Source organism: Cannabis sativa, chromosome 4 (assembly GCF_029168945.1).
Source record: "Cannabis sativa cultivar Pink pepper isolate KNU-18-1 chromosome 4, ASM2916894v1, whole genome shotgun sequence".
In the NCBI taxonomy this organism is placed as follows: Eukaryota; Viridiplantae; Streptophyta; class Magnoliopsida; order Rosales; family Cannabaceae; genus Cannabis; species Cannabis sativa.
This window is the reverse complement of record NC_083604.1, coordinates 68,184,405-68,205,755: the sequence shown is the minus strand read 5'-3', so window position 1 is coordinate 68,205,755 and position 21,351 is coordinate 68,184,405. Positions and strand designations below refer to the sequence as shown.

Below are 21,351 nucleotides of genomic sequence, written 5' to 3'. Positions count from 1 at the left end.
CATTGAATAATTAGCATTCAGAATACAAAAGGGAGTGTAACTCGTCCCAAGCATTATACTCAAAAATGCTACGACTAGAGAGAAAACAAGAGTGCCTAGCCACAACATGGGCAACTCGGTTTGCTGATCGTCTAATAAAGCAAAGCTTAACATTATTTAGAGAAGAAAATAAAACTTGACAGTCATGAATAATCAAGCCAAAAATAGAATTTAAGGATTGGTTACTACGAATGCCTTGCACAGTGAGCATACTATCAGTCTCAATCTCAACATCAGACCAATTCTTACTTTTAATCCAGCTGAGAGCTTCTTTGACTCCTATTGCTTCAACAACTTCCGCATCATAAGTACCTCTGAAGTAGCATGATTTAGCCTCAACAAGCTTACCGAGGCTATCCCGAGCAACTATCCCAAAACCATAAGAGTTATCCCGTGGAAAGAGTGCAGCATCAACATTTATCTTGATTTTATTTGCTTCAGGTGTAGTCCAGCGCTCAGCTCCATCTCCTCTATTATCCAAAAATAGAGAAGATAAGGAAGTGTTATCTTGAGCGTTACGCCAATGATCAAGAGTTATTCGAGCTGATGCAATCACTTCGGTTCTTGAGGATACTTTATTTTTCCATACAACAAGATTTCGGGCCTTCCAAATTGCCCAACACAACATAGCAGCTTGTGGAGCAATCTCCTCATCAAGGTTCATAAGAGCTTTCTCAAACCAGCCACCAAAAGATAATGGATGTACCGGGTCATAAGTGATACCAAGGGTACGCCAACATGACATAGCAAAGGGGCATGTGAGAAGAGCATGGACAGTAGACTCAGCTTGATCAGTACAAACAGGGCAGATTGCAGAGATACTTACATGTTTTGTCACCAATTGAAGACAAGTGGGAAGACAACCAGTAACAGCACGACATAACAGATTCTTAACTTTAGGCGGGATCTTCAATTGCCACAGTTTACGCCAAAATCCAGAATTATCAGGTCTTGGATGCCGTGGTTTATTTTTCTGCAGCAGGAGATAGGCAGTTTTAACAGAGAAAAGCCCAGTATGGTCTCCTGACCATGACCAAAAATCAGAGTCAACATTAGGAGACAAAGGAAGACCAAGTATCAAGCTAGCATCCCGATTATTGAACAGATCATCGATGATATTTGAATCCCAGCTACGAGTACTCACAGAGAGGAGAGAACTCACATTATTATTCAAGAGAGCTGGATGAGTTGAAGTAACAAGTCTATTGTCCGGATCAGGAAGCCATGGATTTGAAAGAATTCTGGTAGTTTCTCCATCTCCAATGATACGAACAGCCCCTTGACGGACCACCTTTTGAGCGGCCCAGATACTACGCCAGACAAAGCTGGGATTATTTCCCAATTCGGCTGAGAGATAATCAGTGGTAGGAAAATATTTGGCTCTAAAAATTTGCCCCACCAAAGAGTCAGGTTGGCACAAGAGTCTCCAGCCTTGCTTAGCAAGCATAGCAATATTAAAATCATGAAGATGTCGGAATCCCATACCGCCTTCTAGTTTTGGAGTCGCCATTCTTTCCCAGGACATCCATATAATACCACGACCCTTGCTTGAGCTTGTCTTCCACCAAAAACTAGCCATAAGTTTCTCAATATCCTCACAAATGCCAAGAGGAATTAGGAAGACACTCATAGCATATGTTGGCAAAGATTGGATCACAGTCTTGAGAAGAATTTCCTTGCCAGCTCGAGATAAAAATTTACCATCCCAACTATTAATACGAGACATGACCTTATTCTTTAAGAAGCCGAGAATAGAGTTCTTGTTTCGACCAATAATGTTAGGTAAGCCAAGATACAGACTGCCCTCTGAGGCTTCAACCATCCCAAGCACAGAACAAATACTAGAACGATGTTGCACAGTGGTGTTAGGGCTAAAGAAGATCGATGACTTAGAAAAATTTACTTGCTGCCCAGAAGCCAATTGGAACATATGAAGGAGGGAGTTTACACTCGTAGCAGCTTCTGTAGTGGCTTGGCAAAAGAGATAACTGTCATCGGCAAAAAGCATGTGAGTGATAGAAGGGGCACCGCGAGCCACCTTACATCCTTGAATAGCCCGTCTTGCTTCAAACTTATTAATAAGCGCCGTAAGTCCTTCAGCACACATGATGAATAGATAAGTGGAAAGTGGGTCACCTTGCCGAATACCGCGAGATGGAGTAATAGGACCAACAACATGACCACCATGGATTACCTTATAGCTGACCGAGGTAATACAGGACATAACAAGCTCTATCCACTTCGAATGAAATCCCATATGAGACATAACTGCATGAAGATAGTTCCACTCAACCCGGTCGTATGCTTTGCTCATATCAAGTTTAAGTGCCATAAACCCCTGCTTGCCTTTTGTTTTTCGCTTCAAATAGTGCATCACCTCAAAAGCAATCATCACATTATCAGAGATAAGTCTACCAGCGATAAAAGCACTCTGATTCACAGAGATAATCTGATCAATAATACCTCTCATACGGTTGGCAATGACCTTAGAGAGCACTTTGTATAACACATTACAAAGAGCTATCGGTCTCATATCACTCATGGAGACAAAATTTTTCTTCTTGGGGATCAGTACAAGATTTGTGATATTCAGATCAGTAGGAATGACACCAGAAGCAAAAAAATCAGTGACCATATTTACTATATCCGGGCCGACCACATCCCAGTGTTTTTGATAAAAGCCTGGCCCCATGCCATCGGGTCCAGGGGCCTTATCAGGATGCATTTGAAAGAGAGCATGTCGAACTTCATCAGGAGTAACAGGTTGTAATAAGATATTATTTTGAGCTTCATCAATGCTACACCGAATATCATTGGCAACAGTATTTTGAAGAGTGCCATTGGATGTGAACAAATTAATAAAATAGTCAGATATTACCTCGTTCAGACCATTGTCCCAACCGGACCACTCTCCATTCGGTTTTTGCAGCTGGTAAATCTGGTTGTTCCTTTTTCGTGAACTTGCAGTGGCATGAAAGTACTTGCTGTTCTTGTCTCCCGCATTTAACCAAAACTGCTTGGATCTCTGCTTCCAGTAAATTTCCTGCTGAGCAAGGATCTCAAAGTAATTATTTTTCTCAGTTGCATAATCCTGATCACAGTTATCAATGCCTGAAAGTTTCAGAGCAGCCATCTTTTTCTTGCTTTTGACTAGGCGACTTTTAAAATTTCCAGTAAGAGTTTTCCCCCACTTTTCCAATTGAGAACTACACAGATTAATCTTTTCAAGCAGAGTAAGGTGACTATTATTTTCCCAACAGGATTTCACAATCTGAGCACACATGGGTTCACGGCACCAGGAATTTTCAAACCGAAAATGGAAAACATTATCACGGTGGGGGCTGTCATGAAATTCCAAAAAAATAGGAGTGTGATCCGAAGATGAAACAGAGAGATTGGTCAAGGTTACCTGATGGAAGAGATCGAGCCATCGTTGAGAAACTAAGGCTTTGTCAAGCCTTATCTCTACCAAGTTGCCAGACGCACGGCCTCGTTCCCATGTAAAAGGATATCCGCGAAGCTCCAGGTCATGTAGGGAACAGTCGTGGAGAACTGATTGGAAACCGGTGATTAACGCAGAAGGATAAGCACGGCCTCCTCGTTTTTCTGCTTGGTTACCAATGTTGTTGAAGTCCCCAATTAAGCACCAAGGAAGGTGCGATTCAGAGAAGAGGGTTCGAAGGAGAGTCCACGTCCGTGAGCGTAACGATCGGTTTGGTTCACCATAGAAACCGGTGAGGCGCCAAGGTGTCGTACCAGAAATCGTGATCTCAAAGTCAATATGATTCTGAGAATATCCCAACAGTCGGGCTTCATCTGCGTTTTTCCAGAAAAAGGCTAGCCCACCAGACCGCCCAATAGCCTCAACAGTAAAACAAGAATCAAAGCCCAATCTATTTTTTATTCGGTCCACAACTTCCTTTGAACAAAGAGTTTCACATAAAAATACAAATTTGGGTTTCTTTTGACAACAAATGTCCACCACGAATTGTTGGGCCCGTGGGTTCCCAAGCCCACGGCAATTCCAACTTAGAGTATTCATAATGATTGGTGGGCCTGGACACCAGTACCCACCATTGAAATGTTTTTTGAGCTGCCCTCTGTATTTGTGGTATTTTTCAAAGTAGCAAGAGTAATTTTTCGAAATTCATACATCATGATTAATCCCAGAACTTATACTTAACTATGTTAGTTTACATAATTTCTCTAAGGTTTCGAATAATTCTTCTTTGTGTCCCTTGCTCTCGAGCTAATGAGTATGTCGAAGATGTATTCTTACAGAATTTTGACTGGTGTGGTATGATCAAGAACCTACAATCATTTTTGAATGATAGGGTCTAGGGGTGTTCACTAAGTATCCGATCCAATCCAATCCACACGATCCAATCCAATCCAATCCGCAAAATGCGGATATTCGCACTTGCGCGGATTGGATTGGATTGAAAAATCTTAAATCCGCACTTGTGCGGATTGGATGTTGTTTAGCCTAAAAAAGTAACCGATCCAATCCAATCCGCACTTAATTATATATATTTTTTAATAATATATTATTGAAAAAAAAAGACACAAACTTATAATTTCTTAATCTTTTTTAGTAATATATTGAGTTGATGTATTTTATTTGTTTTATAATAAAAAATACCAAAAAAATTATTCTTTATTCACATAAACACGTACACATAAATTTAAATATATATACTAACTTATTTATTTTAATAATGAATACATATATATTTTAGTGTAAATCTAAAGATGAGAACATATATATTGACACATATGTATTGGTTTGATTTATATATAAATGGAGATGGAAATTGATTATTATTGGAGATTAAAATACAATAGTCTTTTTTTTTTTAATTTTTTTCTATGAAATATTAAATAATTTATCTTTAAAAAAAATAACCGATCCAAAATAACCAATCCAATCCGCACTATTACGGATTGGATTGGATTTAAACTGTTATGCGGATCAGATTGGATCCAAAATATGAAATCCACACTTAGTGCGGATTGGATGTTGTTTGACCAAAAAAGTGCGGATTGGATCGGATGAACACCCCTAATAGGGTCCCCAATTTATAGGCTAGAGTAAATGTGGAACTACTCTCTTCCTTTGTTCCATTTGATTCGCACGAACTCAGTCTTCTTATTTCCTCGCGCGAACTCACTTTTCTTATTTCCTCGCGCTCTTCCTTTTTTGTTATGCTCTTTAAGCTCTGTTCCTCTTGATATCCAAGCTTTGATATGCTCTTTGAGCTCTAACCCGCTACTTAACTTTTCCTTTTAATGAAACGGTGTGTTTTATATTTTTTCCAGTCACATCACCTTATTAGTTCTGTTGTTATTATAAGAACAAAATTACTTTTATATCTCATGAATTATTTTTATCCTTTACAATTTTCCATCGGTTCTATAATTTTTGAGCTTGTGACTTCTTTAGTTTGAGGTCAGATATTATGGAACTGGTTACTTAAAATTATTCACAAGTGTCATAATAGGCCATAATCCATTTAATGAAGTAACCGTTTCAAATTTTTGGGAACTTTCCCCGCCTTTTTGATATACTAATTTTTAATTTTGAATTTAAACCACTGATATTTATTTAAAAAGAAATTTATTAGTTTTGGTAGCTTGATATTTTCGACTATCTCTGACTTTTCCTCCATTCTTTGTCCTTTCTCTACAAGCACCTTCTTGCTTTGTTTTCCTTCCTACTTCCTATTTTCCTTCTTCTATTCTTCAATCATTACCTCAAGAAACACTAAAGGTAAATTTAAATCAATTACTAAGAAAGCTTCTCCCTTAATTGGCTCAAATTTTCTCCCTAATTATGAATCTGCTTATAATGACATATACTCTAAGTACCAGTTCTTGAAGGAATTACTTTTCGTATGTTGACAAAAAATGAACTATCGAAAGGTCTGGAAGATCTTGAAATGTCAAATGGCAAAACTCTAGTTAGCCGAAAACACATGGAGCTCTTGTGCTTTCCCATTCCACTTTTATTGGCCTACATTCTTTCTCTTATAGGAGTTTTCATGATCCAATTACTTCCTAATATTATTCAAATGATTTTGGGTGTGGCTGCCCTTTGTGCTCTTAAGGGTATGATATTCCTTACTTCTGAATTCTTCACTTGTTTTAACAGAACCACCTGTTCATCTCGCTTTATTGCTTGGTATATTTCTCCAAAAAAAAAAAAAAAACCCTTAATTACATAGTTAAAGGGTTAAAGGATGGAATGCTTTTATTTTGACGCATTAAATTATTTTAAATTTCTTAAAAAATTACAAGATGTCTTAAATAATTATGATGCACAATGTTATATAAGAAAATTACAATTGAATATATCTGGATGTCAAAAATATAAAATAGATGCATCGGTACACTAAATTTTAGAGATATTTGCACAGAAATACGTGCATTTAAAAATAATTGTATGAATACCCTCTTCTATATTAATGTCGTTTTTTTAATAATTGCACACACGCATACCGATGTTCACCTTTCTTAGATTGAAGCAGCTTATTTCGTTTTTAATGCAAATTTCTTCTCCAACATTATCAACTCATGTGTTGTACTTGCTAGTTGTCCTACTCTCATTTGTAACCAAATAATTATGAAAAAAAAAATTAAATAACAAAAGATTGATTTACCTTTTTTTCCTTAAAATAAATAAATAAAAAGTTTTTTCCTCATTTCTTTTTTATTTTTTTTCTTACTTAACTTTTATCAGTATTTTGAAATTTTAATAAAAAAAATTTTCAAACAGGCACATCAATTTTTTTTTTATTATTACTTTTAATTAATTTATTACTTTAATATATGTGTAATTAACTTTTAATACGAAAAGAATTCTCTCTCATTTTTTTCTTTTTATGTGTAAACAATTTTTTTTTACCACACTAATAATTATTTAGTCTCAAAAATTACACTATTATAATATAATTTTTAAATTAATTATTTTAATATGTAAGAATCATATATTTATTTGTTGTCCGTGGAAATGTTAACCAAAATCAGTATAGTAACATTTTAGTTTTTTTTAATCATTATGTAAATAATAGTAAAGCTTAAATAAAATTCAGTATTATCAAACAACTTCATAAGTTACTAAAAAAATACAATATAATAAAAAAAAATATAATAATTTATGATATTATTTGATATGTTGAATATTATTAAGTTTAAAGTTTTATTATTTTTATTAACAAAAAATAAAAAAGAAACATTAAAGTTACTTTTAATATTAATCGTTATTTTTTGGAGACAAAAAAATATATTTTCTCACATATTAAAATAATTATTTTATTATTTATATATGTGTAAAATTTTAAAATAAATTTTTTAATGAAAAAGTAACCAATTAAATCTTATTTCCATTAAAAGCAACTAAATGGTTTCTTTTTTCAAAACTCTCAAAACGTGAAAATACTTGAAAACGAGATTTTTTAATTTTTTTCCATTTTCGGTATTTGTTTTGAATTCTGGTATAGATGCTGATGTGGCACATCGGTATTTGTGCAAATAATTTCCTTAAAGGTATTTTCATAAATAAAATCAATTTTTAGTATATTATTAAAAAAACCCCTATTTAGGGGGTGCACTATAGAATTTTCTATTATAAATTCTATATAATATTAAAAAAAATTAGTTACATCCAGTTGTACATCTGAGCTGCCCATTAAAAAAAAATTAATGATCAACCAAAAAATTAAAAATATTACAAAATTACGGACGCATGGTTATTTTAAATATTTTTAAGGACTAAAAGTTTCGTTTACAAAAATAAAAACTGTTATTTTCATAAAGATATTTATAATATGTTGTTTGCACATTATTTTTATATTGTGTAAGTTGTTTTCATCGATATGAATCTAATCTATTAAATTGAATAAAAACTTTGAATTATGAAGATTAAAGTAAAAAGAAGAATTCAAAATTTACCAGTTCGTAAGACATTTCGAACGGCTATTCTTTGGATCATAAAGATCGGGCACATAACTTTATTATCAATCAATGCGAATTTACAATCACCAACTCATATATTACAAAAGTAACTTTACATTCCTTGATAGAGTAAAAACAAAAGATACCCACTCTTGTGTTCCCACACTCAAGAAAAGTGAATCAAAGTCCCCTGGAAACCCTAGAGTCAAATCTCTTGACTTTTTATACAAGATCCATCGTGTACACCAACTTAAATCCCTTTAGCTACCACAAATCTGATAAGCGATCATAACTATAAAAAAAGAGTTAATAGTAAGATAAACACATGTTATAATAGTTCACTCTCCGTATAAACTGGTAAAGGAACTACATCTACTTGAGCTTTTATTAATCACAAAAAAATTTATAGTTTTACAAGAGAAAGATTTAGGAAGCCTTATAATCAAATCAAAGCTTATACAGAGAAATCGTACTGAATCTAGAGAGAGAATCTTTGAAGTAACAAAGTGTGAGTATGTGAAAAGTAAACTGGAAGAGCCTTTTATTTATAGGAATGGAAGTCTCTTAAAATAACAATAAAATATTACAAGTATCAGGAATATGTTGTGAATATTCTTTCTGAGCATATTTGAGACCATTGGTAGATTTCATGTCATTATTGAAGGGTTGAGATTGTTCATCTTGACCTTAGATGATGATCATCAATTTCGGGAGATCGGATATAGACTATCAAATTATTTTCTGATGTTCTGATCCAAAAATCGTACTTTGACTTGGGAGTCAATTTTCAATATGAAATTATCGAAATTTTGATATGACTATCATACATGTGTAGAAAGATCTTTGAAATACTTAGAATCACATCAAGATATGATTGAAACACTGCGATGTGTTTAGCAACCAACAATCAAGTTGACTCTCAACAGTCAGGTTGACTGCAAGAGTTAACCTGTGTGCTAGAAACACCAAAAACCATGTTCTTAGCATATTGTAGGATGTTAAGGTAATGGTAGTACATCAATAAGCTAATTTCATGATTTTGGTGAAGTTGGTCACTGTCTTATGGTGATTGAGCTCAGCCATGCATCAAGTGATGACTGATGGCCACCTGAGCACAAGTATGTCAACTTAGGCTCAGGGTGACGTACCAAAGTGAAAATTTGACTTCCACAAGCGCTATACCTTGTTCGTGGTGGAAAACTAGCACAATTCCCAAAACATAACTACATTTGGATGAATGAAACCACATGCACCAGTGCTAACAGTGAACATGGGCATTAGTGCAGTGTTCAGGTGTCACCTGGATGTCATTCAGGTATTTCAATGATGAATTTGTATGAATACGAGTACTCTCCCTTCATTCGGTGCTAAAATACAAGGAATGCCCAAGACAAAATTATTATTTGAGTGACAAAACCGCACGTTCCAAGTTGATAGTCAACTTGGGTGTTTTTTTGAAAATATCAACTTGGGTGTTGATAACTAGTGTCACAATTAACTTGGGCGTTAATTAGGTGTTTTTTTTCCTAAATAGATTCGTTTGTTGCCCAAAAATACTTGTATCTTTTTATTTGATGAAAACGAAGAAAATTCACTAGAAATATCTTCATAAAACATGTTGGAAGTGTCTCGGGTCAACATACGTCAACTTGGGCATTGGTGATTGTGCAACAATTAACTTGGGCCTAGAGTATAAGTTGAAATAGGAGGAAATTACATTCTATACCTACTTTACTTTATTTGTTTTAATTTTTACCTTTATTTCTATATTCTTTAAGATATACCCACTTTTATAGATGATGTTCCCATTAGATTATTGGAGAACATTGTCCCACATGGATTAAATGTAAAAGTATTGAGCCATATATAAAAAACATGGGCTACTCCACTCATAGCCAATTGGTTTTGAGATGGAACCACATGATTCTCAACATGGTATCAGAGCCATATCCCTAGCGGGCTTTCGATCCACACTTATCCAGATGATTAGCTAGCCGCACGAGATCCAAGCCACCATCTTGAGGGGGGATATTGGAGAACATTGTCCCACATGGACTACTCCACTCATAGCCAATTGGTTTTGAGATGGAACCCCATGATTCTCAACATAGATTAATGTGAAATATGTGTTAGACTTAAGTGGAAGGTAAGGATATATTGGGGAATCTACTCACAAAAGTGAGTACTTTTTAATGAAATATAATATGAGGGTATTTTTTATTAATGAATACAAAAAAGAGATATTCCTCAACTTATCCCTTGAAATAGACTCTTTTTGATTTTTTTTTTTTTCGATTTTCAATCTTCTTCCTTGTGGAGAGTATTTTTTTCCATTTCTAAAATTTATTACACCATTACATGTAATAGTTGAATCATACAATATAACATACATACAACATGCTAATGTTAATGAACCCCTCAATTTCCAACCCAACATAATATCCCTACCAAGAATAACTATAGAAGAAAAAAGTACAAAACTTCCACTGAAAGCAACTACTTACAGAGATCATCACCACTTGGCCTTGGTCCTACTTTACCTCCACCCTTTGAACAACTATTTTTAAAATTTACACCATTCTTAATTTCCTCATAAAAAAAATATATTTATATATAAAAATTTGTTATATTTTAAGATTTTAGTATATTTTTGTCTGGCGGCCAGCCTCCCACATAAGTCATATGTATTTGTTGTTTTGATACTCAATTAACAGAATCGCACGTTGTGGTGTGCCCATTAACTCCGCTCCACTCAACTCAAAGCCGCTTCCTTTTCTCTTCACAGAAACAGAAAGATGAGTATCGTCGGTGTTCTCGCTTTACAGGGTTCTTTTAACGAACATATTGCAGGTCACTTTTCCATCTCTCTCCTTAATTGTGTGTGTATATTTTCACAAGTGGTTCTGTCTTGTGCTTATATGTGGGTTTGTTTTTTGTTTGGGGGGCAGTGCTTAGAAGGATTGGAGTTAAGGGCGTGGAGATAAGGAAGCCAGAACAACTTCAAAATGTTTCCTCTCTTATTATTCCGGGAGGAGAGAGTACAACCATGGCTAAGTTGGCTGAGTATCACAACCTGGTCTCTCTCTCATTCACTTAAAACTTTTCTCATTTTCTAATTCCATATATCTTTTTCATATGATTCCATTGACTGTTTCTTGTTTCGAAAGCTCTACTCCAGGTAACATGCGTAACGCTTGTAAATATACAAATTGTTGAATGGGTTTTCTTTGTCAATTCAAATTACTCTGAATTGCTGAAATTCTTTGTGTTCACGTATGTAACATGATAATAATAGAAAGGAAAAGATAAAGACCATTGATTTAAATAATGCTGTCTATATTGTTTTGAATTTAGATTTTATAGTACATATATCTTCAATTGTTAAATTATGCTCATAATCAAATTCTATTTTCTTTTTTCTTACCCCCATTCCCTTTATATTGTGGTCAGTTTCCTGCCTTGCGTGAATTTGTCAAAATGGGAAAGCCTGTTTGGGGGACATGTGCAGGGCTTATCTTCTTGGCAGATAAAGCTATAGGTTGGTTTTCTTGTTCGGGATTATGAATGGTCTATATGATTTGTCTATTTTCAAGTTGAATTATCAGTTTTTATGTAGGAAATATGTGTGTTTTGAAAATGTTCTGTAATTGAAATGAGCACATATACTTTCAGGGCAGAAAGAAGGAGGACAGGAACTGGTTGGAGGCCTAGACTGCACAGTGCACAGGAATTTCTTTGGTAGTCAGGTGATAATTGAATTGCTTGATTTCCATTGTCAATTGTTACATCTACCAAAATAAATCTTTCTATGCTGCAAAATTTTGTGTGTGTTTCTGTATGTAGTTTCTTTGGAATTAAATTTATGTTTTAATTTAGGATCAAGTGTGCAAAATTTTGACATGTTAGATTAGTTCAGTACTAACTACTAGTGTTTAAGAGTAGACTAGGTTGTTGTGAATTTGTTTTTGTTTTTCTTTTTCAAATTTGTTATTTTAACATGCAGGCATACACAGAAAGCCAAGTAGAGAAATCCATTGGACCTTATACAAGTTCTTGAAATTTTTGTGATTTTTAATATCAATTAATTCTATATTCCTCTTTCTTGTTAGGTTTCTAATAAGATAATGTCTTCTATGGAGTTTTGCATAGTATGCTTATAGTTGCGGTGAAAGAAGGGGAAAGGGGAAAATTTATTGAAATGACTATTTAAAAAACTACTGTATTGACAATTGAATTGTTCTATACTTCTAGGCCAACATTCAATATTGATATATTTGTTGATAAAAATTAACAGATCCAAAGCTTTGAGGCAGAGATTGAGGCACCAGAGCTTTCTTCTACGGAAGGTGGTCCTGAAACATTTCGTGGAGTTTTTATACGTGCTCCTGCTATTCTTGAAGTGGGATCAGAAGTTCAGGTGCTCGCCAACTATCCTGTTTCATCAAAACCTACTAAAGGGTCAGATTCAAATTCTGCGGATGGAGGTCAAGAGGTTTGTCCTTATCTGGCTATACACATTTTTCCTTTCTATTCTACTATATTAAAAAGTTCTATATGCATTTGCTTTTGGTCTTCTAAAAGATTCCACTAGTGTTGCTGCTTACAATCAAACGTGTAATTGATGTTTATGTCAAATTGCTCTCTCCATACTAAACAAGAATTGGTTTGAAAGGAGTCTCATTTGCTTGAAATGTGATTACTGTGTTTTTATGGTAGACATCTAACATGGTACTTTCCCTGAGGATTTAGTAATGTTTTCTTTGTTTGGGTATGTTTTTCTCTTCTTTCTTTTCTTTAGTATATTGAACTATTAAAGAAGTGACAATTTAGAAGGTGGGATGAACAGAGTCTGATGTCTGTACTCTGTGTTACAGGTTGTTGAAAGACTCTTTCATATACCACAGGATAAGCTTTTTCTGTATTCAGTGAAATTTTCTATATAATCAAAATCATTTTTTGTTGATCTTAAGTAACTGAAAGTATTAGAATAAGGTTAACACAACCCACACACATTGCTGGAATAGGAATATTTAATTATCTGTTTAATTTTGATTTTGTTCATTTATTTCTTTATTTTTTTATGAATCACTCTGTATTCCCATCACATGACTTTCTAGAAGAGGAGTTTAGCCAGTTTTAATAGTCCTGAAAAATAAGAGTACTTGGAAAACAGTCTATTTGTATGGTTGCTTTGTTACCCTGTTGAGTTTATCTACTCATATTTTAACAAAAAAAAAAAGTAACATCAACTTCACCAAACTCCAATTCATTTTTGTTTGCATTTACATCTAAAAGTTTTTGTGATGAAACCTACAATTCTTCCTAAATGATAGCAATGGTGATAACTTATAGGATACATGTGGAAGTTCCATGGGTGTAAATGAGTACTTTTGACATCAGTCCTCTTTGGATGGAAACCTCTATAATATCCTTGATTATTTTATCAAGAATTTTATTTTGTATGCCAGATTTTATTCTCCCATTTTCTAACTTTCCAAGAATGCTTTGTATGAAAGTTACTCTTGTACAAAATAAATCCAAAAGCTTTATTTACTTACTCTCTGAATGGAAAGAGTTGCATAACAAGTTTTGCTGCATATGTTGTGTTTTGGGGTGTTTGAATTACTAGCAGACCTCATTTTTTGCTGTATTTTGTACTATGCACAAGCATTTATTACTATACAAGATGTGGGTACATTTGTTGAAACTGGCCAAACAATATCACTGGAGTTGATTATTGAAGTGAATCATATTCTTTCAGGGGAATACCAGTTCTCAAACAAGAGTGATTGTAGCTGTAAGACAGGGGAATTTGCTGGCTACCGCTTTTCATCCTGAACTGACAGCAGATACTCGATGGTACACGTCTCTTTTGCTGAACTTCTGTTCTCATTGTTTCACATTCACTGTTCTCTGAGTTCTAAGTTTTTCTTCTTGTTCAGGCATAGTTACTTTTTGAAGATGATGGGTGAAGGATCATCGAGTAGTAGTATCGACTCGGTTGGAACTGATTCACATATAATTCACCCACCACCACGAATTGACTTTCCCATATATCAGTAATTGCTGATCAACATAGTACTTTTTCCTAACCCCAAGGGGTGGTCTAGTGGTAAGGACTGTTGGAAAGTGCAAGGTAAGTCTATGTTCCAAGGTTTGAATCCCCAGACTCAAAAGCCTTGGGGCCATTAAGAGGTGTCTCCGTCGAACTGCCAGGGCCAAAATTTCAAACAAAAAAAAAAAAACCAGTATTTTCTTCTCAGATTTGATCTCATTCAATTTATATATTTCTACTCTGATCATTGTGGTAGCTGCTGAAGGTTCCCTAATGATTCTTTCCATATGGTTCAGTTTGTATTTCAGATAGTGATATGATTTAAAAGTGTAAACAGATTTTGCAATGCTGTCTGTCGACTTCTACTAGTTTGCTCATTTGTAAGTTGTTCATTTTCATAGTTTAAAATTGTTTTATTTGTTTCACCCCCAAAAGCTACCTCTTAGATCTCTGAACTGCACTTACCACTAACTAACTAGATCAAATCAAACCCCCAAGCTGGTAGATTTAGTTGGCAACATATTATTTGGCTTGCTTTAGTAATCTGATTAATGAGTTAGACTTTCATCAGCGGAGGAACAATGTTGATACCAACTAAAGATAAACTAATACCTTATGGGTTTGTTGCTCACTAGATACCAATGCAAAATATTGATATCTGGAGCAAGTGATGTGGTCCCTCCATTTCTATTAGCGGTCTGTAAGATAGTCGACGGTGCTCTAGACAGGCCTCCCAGTATTCAGACACCGTCGTCGCCACTAATTGGTTTGTTGCTGCTGCATCGTTATCACTAATCAGTTTGAACAACTCAACAAACACATGAAGAATCATTAATCTCTCTTCAACCAACCCTTCCAATCACCCAACCGTCTTCTATTGATTTTCACTAAAGAGATACAATCCACCAATATTATAATGAACAAAAAAAAAATAAAAAAAAATAAGAGCAACATTAAATAATCCCCTGTTTTCCCCAATATTCTAAACGACACTCAAATGATGATCTATCAGAAATATATATCATGTAAAACAGCCCCAACTATGGGTCTTTTTTGACATTACATGAAAATAAGAAGTGAGGAATTGTATAGTTGCTATCCCCTTTTGGGAGTGTTTGGTATAAGGTTTAACTTGATGGGAATAAATTTAGGATTCCTTGGAAATTGAAGATGGGAATGTTGAAGCTTAGGAAAGCATCATTATTCTATTTGGTGTGTGCATGATAATTATTAAGATTCTTCAGAATTTTAAAATTATCTTGTTTGGTTGTATATAAGAATGTGGTTTAATTTTATTTTTTTATTTGTAAAATATAAATTATTCAGTATTTTTTTTAAAAAAAAATTAAATTATTTCTTTAAGAATATTATTATTAATGTTATATGTATAAAAAATTATATTACCATACCAATCACATTCATAAGCTGAAAACAGATCAAGGTGATTGGGTGGAGTGGGACAATGGCCTGCAGGAGTTGGTGGCTGAAAACAGATCAAGGAGATTGGGTGAAGTGGGACAATGGCCTGCAGGAGTTGGTGGTGAATTATTTTTTTAACTTATTTTCGGCTTCTAATGCTAACTGGCGAGAGGTGATTTAGTGTGTTTCGCTTACTGTTTCGATTACTCATAATTTGGAGTTGCTCAAGCCTGTGTTAGAAGAAGAAGTTAAACATGCTTTGTTCCAAATGCACCTAGAGAAGAGCCCAGGACCGGATGGCATGACTTCTGCTTTTTTCCAAAAATATTGGGAGATAGTTGGTCATGATATGGTGAGGATGGTTCGAGATTTTTTTGATCGTGGTGTTCTCTCGGAGGTTAATGAAACTAATGTGGTTCTCATTCCCAAGAAGAAGCACCCTTTTGTGTTGGGGAACTTGTGATCTATTTCTTTGTGTAATGTGTTGGTCAAAGTAATTACTAAGGTGATTGCTAATAGAATGAAAGGGTTGTTGGATGTTGTTGTGTCTGATACTCAAATTGCGTTTATTCTGGGTCGCCTAATCTCTGACAATATCACGGTCTCTTTTGAAGTCATGCACTACTTGAAAAGAGAAAGGAGAGGTCGAGAGGGTAGTATGGCTCTTAAGTTGGATATGAGTAAGGCATATAACATGGTGGAATGGGGTCATCTTCATGCAATTTTGCTTCAAATGGGATTCACGGAGAGATGGGTTGATTTGATTCTTACTTGTGTCACTTCAGTGTCTTATACTATTGTACACGGTGGTAGAGAGATGGGACCTATCTTTCCAACTCATGGCATTCGAGAAAGAGATCCATTTTCTCTATATTTATTTATAATATGTGTCGAGGATCTTTTCTCATTTATTCGAGTCTATGAATCTTGGAAGTGGATTATAGGAATCAAAGTTTGCAGGTAAGCTCCTGTTATCTCTCATATGTTTTTTTTACTGATGACAGTTATATCTTTTGCAAAGCTTTCCCTGAAGATGCTATAAGAGTTTTGGAGTTGCTTCATAAGTTTGAGGAGGCATCAAGTCAGCAAGTTAATTTGGAAAAATCTAATGTCTTTTTTAGTGCCAATGTGGCGGGGCCAACTCAATTGGATCTTTGCAATATTTTACAAATGGCAGAAGCTTTTGAACACATTACTTATCTTGGTTTACCTAATACCCTGGGTCGGTCTAAGTCTGTGAGTCTGGGTTTCTTGAAGGATATAATTCGGAAAAAGGTTCAAGATTAGGATGGAAAGCTTCTTTCTTATGCTGAGTGTTAGGTTATTTTAAGTATTAATTTTAGATTAAGTTTAGTATATTTTTAATTTAGTTTTAATCGTGTTTGGAGCATTTTCACGCTTGTTATCTTTTATTTTTGCACATTTAAAATAGAAGAATATTAGAAAAATATCAGAGAAAAAGATGGGAAAAAGATAAAAATATCATGATATTTAAAATAGAGAAAACTGTGCAAGAAAATAAAGCTGTAACTTCAAGCCTGAATTTGACTATCATCAAATTAGATTTTCGAAAATGTTAAAACATAAAAGTTCTAGATCTCTCTTTTATCTTTCCAGAACATCTTGAATTGTCCAATTCCGAGCAATATCGAGAGAGTTATGACCAAAATACTATCAGTCGATGCAGTAGAAAAAATATCTCGTCTGAGATTTACCAAAAATTTAAATTCGAATGGGAATTTAAACATGTGCGTTTTTTCCATCTTTTTAGGCCTTCAATGCCTATATAAAAGGAAGAAGGGAGTTGAGTTTAGCAAGCAATTTTAGAGAGAAAAAAAAAAGAGAGAATTCAGATACAGAGTGGAGAGATCAACTGCAATATTGGAGGCATACTTCTCAGGGGTTTTCAGCATTTTCTCTTCTTCTCTTCTCTATTTTCATTTCTTTTCTTAAAGTTAATATGTGTAATTGTGCTTCCATGAACATGTGTAGCTAAACACTTTATTAGGGTTAGATGAATATTGTTTAACATTGTTTTATGGTTTTAATATGATTTATTTTCCCCCTAATTTCTATGTATTTTATTTCATTCGTACTTATTTACTTTTAATTGTCTGGCCACCAATTAACTGTTTATGATTTTGATGCGAGATTTGAGAAGTGAGTGTCAATTATGCTATAGTGAAATAGAACTGAATTTCGATATAGAACGAGAGTACCTATATGGTTTAGATAGCTTATAGGGTTTCTGTGTTTAATGCCTGTTGCATGCTAAATTTATCACGAGAGTAGAAAGTTTGCATGTAATTGAGATTTATATATCTGAGAAGACTATAAATTACCTTAGTAAACCTGCTATTGCATAGAAATTAATATTAGAAAAATAATCATATTAGGCCATAATCAATAGAAACAATTGAAATCGAAGCCCTAGTTTTTATTAACTCTCAATTTTCTTAAATAATTGCTTCTTATTAGTCCCTTATTTTTAATTCTTTCTTAATTTTCATTCAACCAAATAGAAGTAAAGGTTTAATTTTAACATACTTAACTGCACTCCCTGTGGGATCGACCTCACTCCTGGTGAGTTTACTACTTGAAACGATACGTACACTTGCGTGTGCAAAATATCGCAACAAGTTTTTGACGCCGTTGCCGGGGAGTGATAGTTAATATTATTAAAAATTAAATTTTGTTCTAATTTGGTTTTCTTTTCAATTTGAGTACTAACTCGATTTGTCTCAAGATCTTATTTTGTTTTCAGGTTCAATAGTTTATGAGAAGTAGAGTTCCAATTGCCAGATTACCTGTTGACCCTGAGATAGAAAAGACTTGCAGAAGAAACAGAAGAATGAGAAAATTGGAAAGAGCGGCACTAGAGATTGAACAAGAAGGAGTCATAGCTGACAACACCAACTATGGCAACAATGGGAGCAACGGAGGAGGCGTAGAAGACCAGGCTAATGGACACAACAACAATGACCGTAGCCTGAGGGATTACTTGCTTCCTAACTTGACAGTGGCCCGATCCTGTATAAGGCCACCTGCTGTTGACGCCAACACTTTTGAAATCAAGCCAGCCATACTACAAATGGTCCAATCTTCAGTCCAGTTTGGGAGATTGCCGTCAGAAGACCCAAACATGCACCTCGCCAACTTCGAAGAATTGTGCCGGACATTCAAGATGAATGGAGTTAGCGATGACGCCATCAGGCTAAGGCTGTTCCCATTCTCACTAAGGGAGCGAGCCAAAAGTTGGTTGGTATCTTTGCCAACCCACTCTATCAACACTTGGGAGGAATTGGCCCTGAAATTCCTTTCCAAATACTTTCCTCCTGCAAAAATTGCCAAGCTGAGAGCTGAAATTAACAACTTTACCCAGCATGACAACAAATCTCTTTATGAAGCCTGGGAGAGATTCAAGGACTTATTGAGGAAGTGCCCGAATCATGGGATTGTGAAGTGGTTGCAAGTGCATAACTTCTATACTGGATTAATGAGCAACACCCGAACATTGATAGATGCCACAGCTGGTGGGGATTTTATGAGGAAAAGTGCTAATGAGGCCTTTGAATTACTTGAAGAGATGGCCATAACTAATCAACAATGGTCAACAGAGAGAGGCCCAACTAAAAAGGTTGCGGGAATGCATGACGTTGATGCCATAACCAAGTTGACAGCCCAGGTAAAGGCATTAACAAAGTTGGTGACTGCACAAGCCAAGCAAGCTCAAGTTGTCTGCAAGCTGTGTGGAGGACCTCATACTACTGATACCTGCCCAATAGATGTAGACAGTTCGCCAATGGAGCAAGCCCACGCCATTGGAAACTATCAGAATAATTATGGTTTCAACCAAGGAGGTCGTCAGCAGAGCTTCCAAAAGCAGTTTCCTAATCAGCAACAACAAGGGTTTTATCCTCAGCAAAGCCAACAACAACAACAACAAGACTCAAGTGGAGGGTCTAATCCTCAATTAGACACGTTGATGCAATTCATGACAAAGATTGAGTCTTCCATTAAGGTCTTGGAAAACAAAGTGGAGCAGTTGGCTTCTCAAAATACTAACAGGGCTCAAGGTAACTTGCCTAATACTACTGAGGTAAATCCAAAAGAGAATTGTAATGCAATTACCTTGAGAAGTGGTAAGACCTATGCTGAGACAAACCAAGACAAGCCAAAGGAGAAAGAAGATGGAGAACCAGTACCAACACAAAAGAAGAAGAAGACTACTGATGGTCTTCAACAAAAAGAAACTCCACCTCCCATCAGCATTAACCATCACATCAAAATTCCTTATCCTCAAAGACTTCACAAGAATAAGATGGATAAGCAGTTTTCAAAATTCCTTGAAATATTCAAGAAACTGCATAGCAACATCCCATTCATAGAGGCTTTGGAACAGATGCCAACTTACCTGAAGTTCATGAAAGACATCTTATCCAAGAAAATGAAGTTGAAAGAATTTGAGATGGTGGCACTTACTGAAGAGTGCAGTGCGGTCCTGCAAAAGAAACTACCACCCAAGCTAAAAGATCCGGGTAGTTTCAACATCCCATGCTCAATAGGGGGTTTGATACAAACAAAAGCTTTATGTGATCTGGGAGCCAGTATCAACTTAATGCCCCTATCCATGTTTAAAAGATTGAAATTAGGGGAAGCCAAGCCCACAACAGTCACTTTACAGATGGCAGATCGTTCTTTAACTCATCCTCGGGGTATAATTGAAGATGTTTTGGTAAAGGTTGGTAAGTTCATCTTCCCTGCTGATTTCATAATACTTGACATGGAGGAAGATGAAAATATTCCTATCATCTTCAGAAGACCATTCCTAGCAACGGGAAGAGCATTAATTGATGTACAGAAGGGGGAGTTAAAGTTGCGTGTTCAAAAAGAAGAAGAGACTTTCAAAGTATTTGCCGCAACTGAAATTCCTACTTGTTGTCGACTGGAAGTTGTAAAGGATGGTCGAGAAGTCATTACCAACAAGACGAAAGGGAAGTCTAAAGAACGATTTCGAACTGTTCGACGACGTATGAAAAGACTGTTGTGTGGGAATTATGAAGGTGACTCTCAATCTAAGGACAACTTTAAAAATTGCAACATTAGAGGTCAGTTTTCTTCGTTTGGCACAAATGTTAGGCTAAAATTAGTCTAAGATTCGGGTCATATTTCGGTTAGTTTTCACTCTTTGTTTCTAGTTTTAGGGCTATATTACGCTTGATTCTTTTGTTTCAGGTCCTCGGGCATTTAAAGAAAGTATGTACAAGAATTGAGGAAAAATGGTGAAAGAATCGAGAAGAAAAACCAAGATTGGCGTCGCTGCCTGTTCCCGTCGCGACGGGAACTGGCAGAAAGTTTCAAGAAATTCGAAGTTGAACTCCCGTCGCGACGGGGGCTTTGCCAGTCGCGACGGGGACCCTTATGACGGGATTTTTGGGCAGTTTCGTAATTTCACGAATTTTAAAGATGAGAATTGGTTTAAATAGTAAGGGTTCGTGAAAATTAGAGAGCATTCAGAATTGGAACCCTAGAAACAAAGGAGGAGGCTAGAAGAGCGGCTTGTGGCGACCCGGATCAATTGCTTCAACTAGTTCTTTCTCTTCTCTTTAATTTTTCTATGTTCTTTTCTATTTCAATGTTAATTATGGATTTGATTATGGATGTTTTGAACTAAACTCCTATTTAGGGAGAATGATGAATGTTGTTTAAGTTTTTCCTAGTTAATGGATAATTGCCATTCCTCCATCTTGATTGTGAATACTATTCATATTTGTGTTTAATTTCCATGTGCAAGATTGATCACCTTTTACATGTTTTATGATCTCAATTCGAAATCTGAAAAGTGAGAATTGAGAATGCTAAAATTGGATAGTCTAGGTTTTGAT

The 21,351-nt window shown here is 35.3% G+C and overlaps 3 protein-coding genes and 1 non-coding gene across 4 annotated transcripts; 3 read left to right on the top strand and 1 right to left on the bottom strand.

Moving 5' to 3' along the window:
• The first annotated feature begins 10,629 nt into the window (after window positions 1-10,629).
• On the top strand, window positions 10,630-14,481 carry LOC133037338 (probable pyridoxal 5'-phosphate synthase subunit PDX2). The gene is made up of 7 exons (XM_061114383.1): window positions 10,630-10,842; window positions 10,941-11,068; window positions 11,443-11,530; window positions 11,665-11,738; window positions 12,287-12,484; window positions 13,754-13,851; window positions 13,935-14,481. Exons 1-7 carry the CDS (start codon window positions 10,788-10,790, stop codon window positions 14,053-14,055), a joined length of 762 nt encoding a protein of 253 aa, XP_060970366.1. The 5' UTR covers window positions 10,630-10,787; the 3' UTR covers window positions 14,056-14,481.
• A 1,505-nt stretch (window positions 14,482-15,986) lies between these two features.
• On the top strand, window positions 15,987-16,753 carry LOC133037102 (uncharacterized). Its single transcript, XM_061113921.1, has 2 exons — window positions 15,987-16,426; window positions 16,471-16,753. Exons 1-2 carry the CDS (start codon window positions 15,987-15,989, stop codon window positions 16,751-16,753), a joined length of 723 nt encoding a protein of 240 aa, XP_060969904.1.
• Window positions 16,754-18,242: 1,489 nt separating this feature from the next.
• LOC115699997 (uncharacterized) lies at window positions 18,243-20,621 on the top strand. The gene has a single exon (XM_030627541.2). The coding sequence runs from the start codon at window positions 18,243-18,245 to the stop codon at window positions 20,619-20,621; it is 2,379 nt and encodes a 792-aa protein (XP_030483401.2).
• On the bottom strand, window positions 18,816-18,922 carry LOC115711802 (small nucleolar RNA R71). The gene has a single exon (XR_004010675.2). It is a non-coding gene; the product is annotated as a small nucleolar RNA R71 (small nucleolar RNA).
• Window positions 20,622-21,351: the final 730 nt, after the last annotated feature.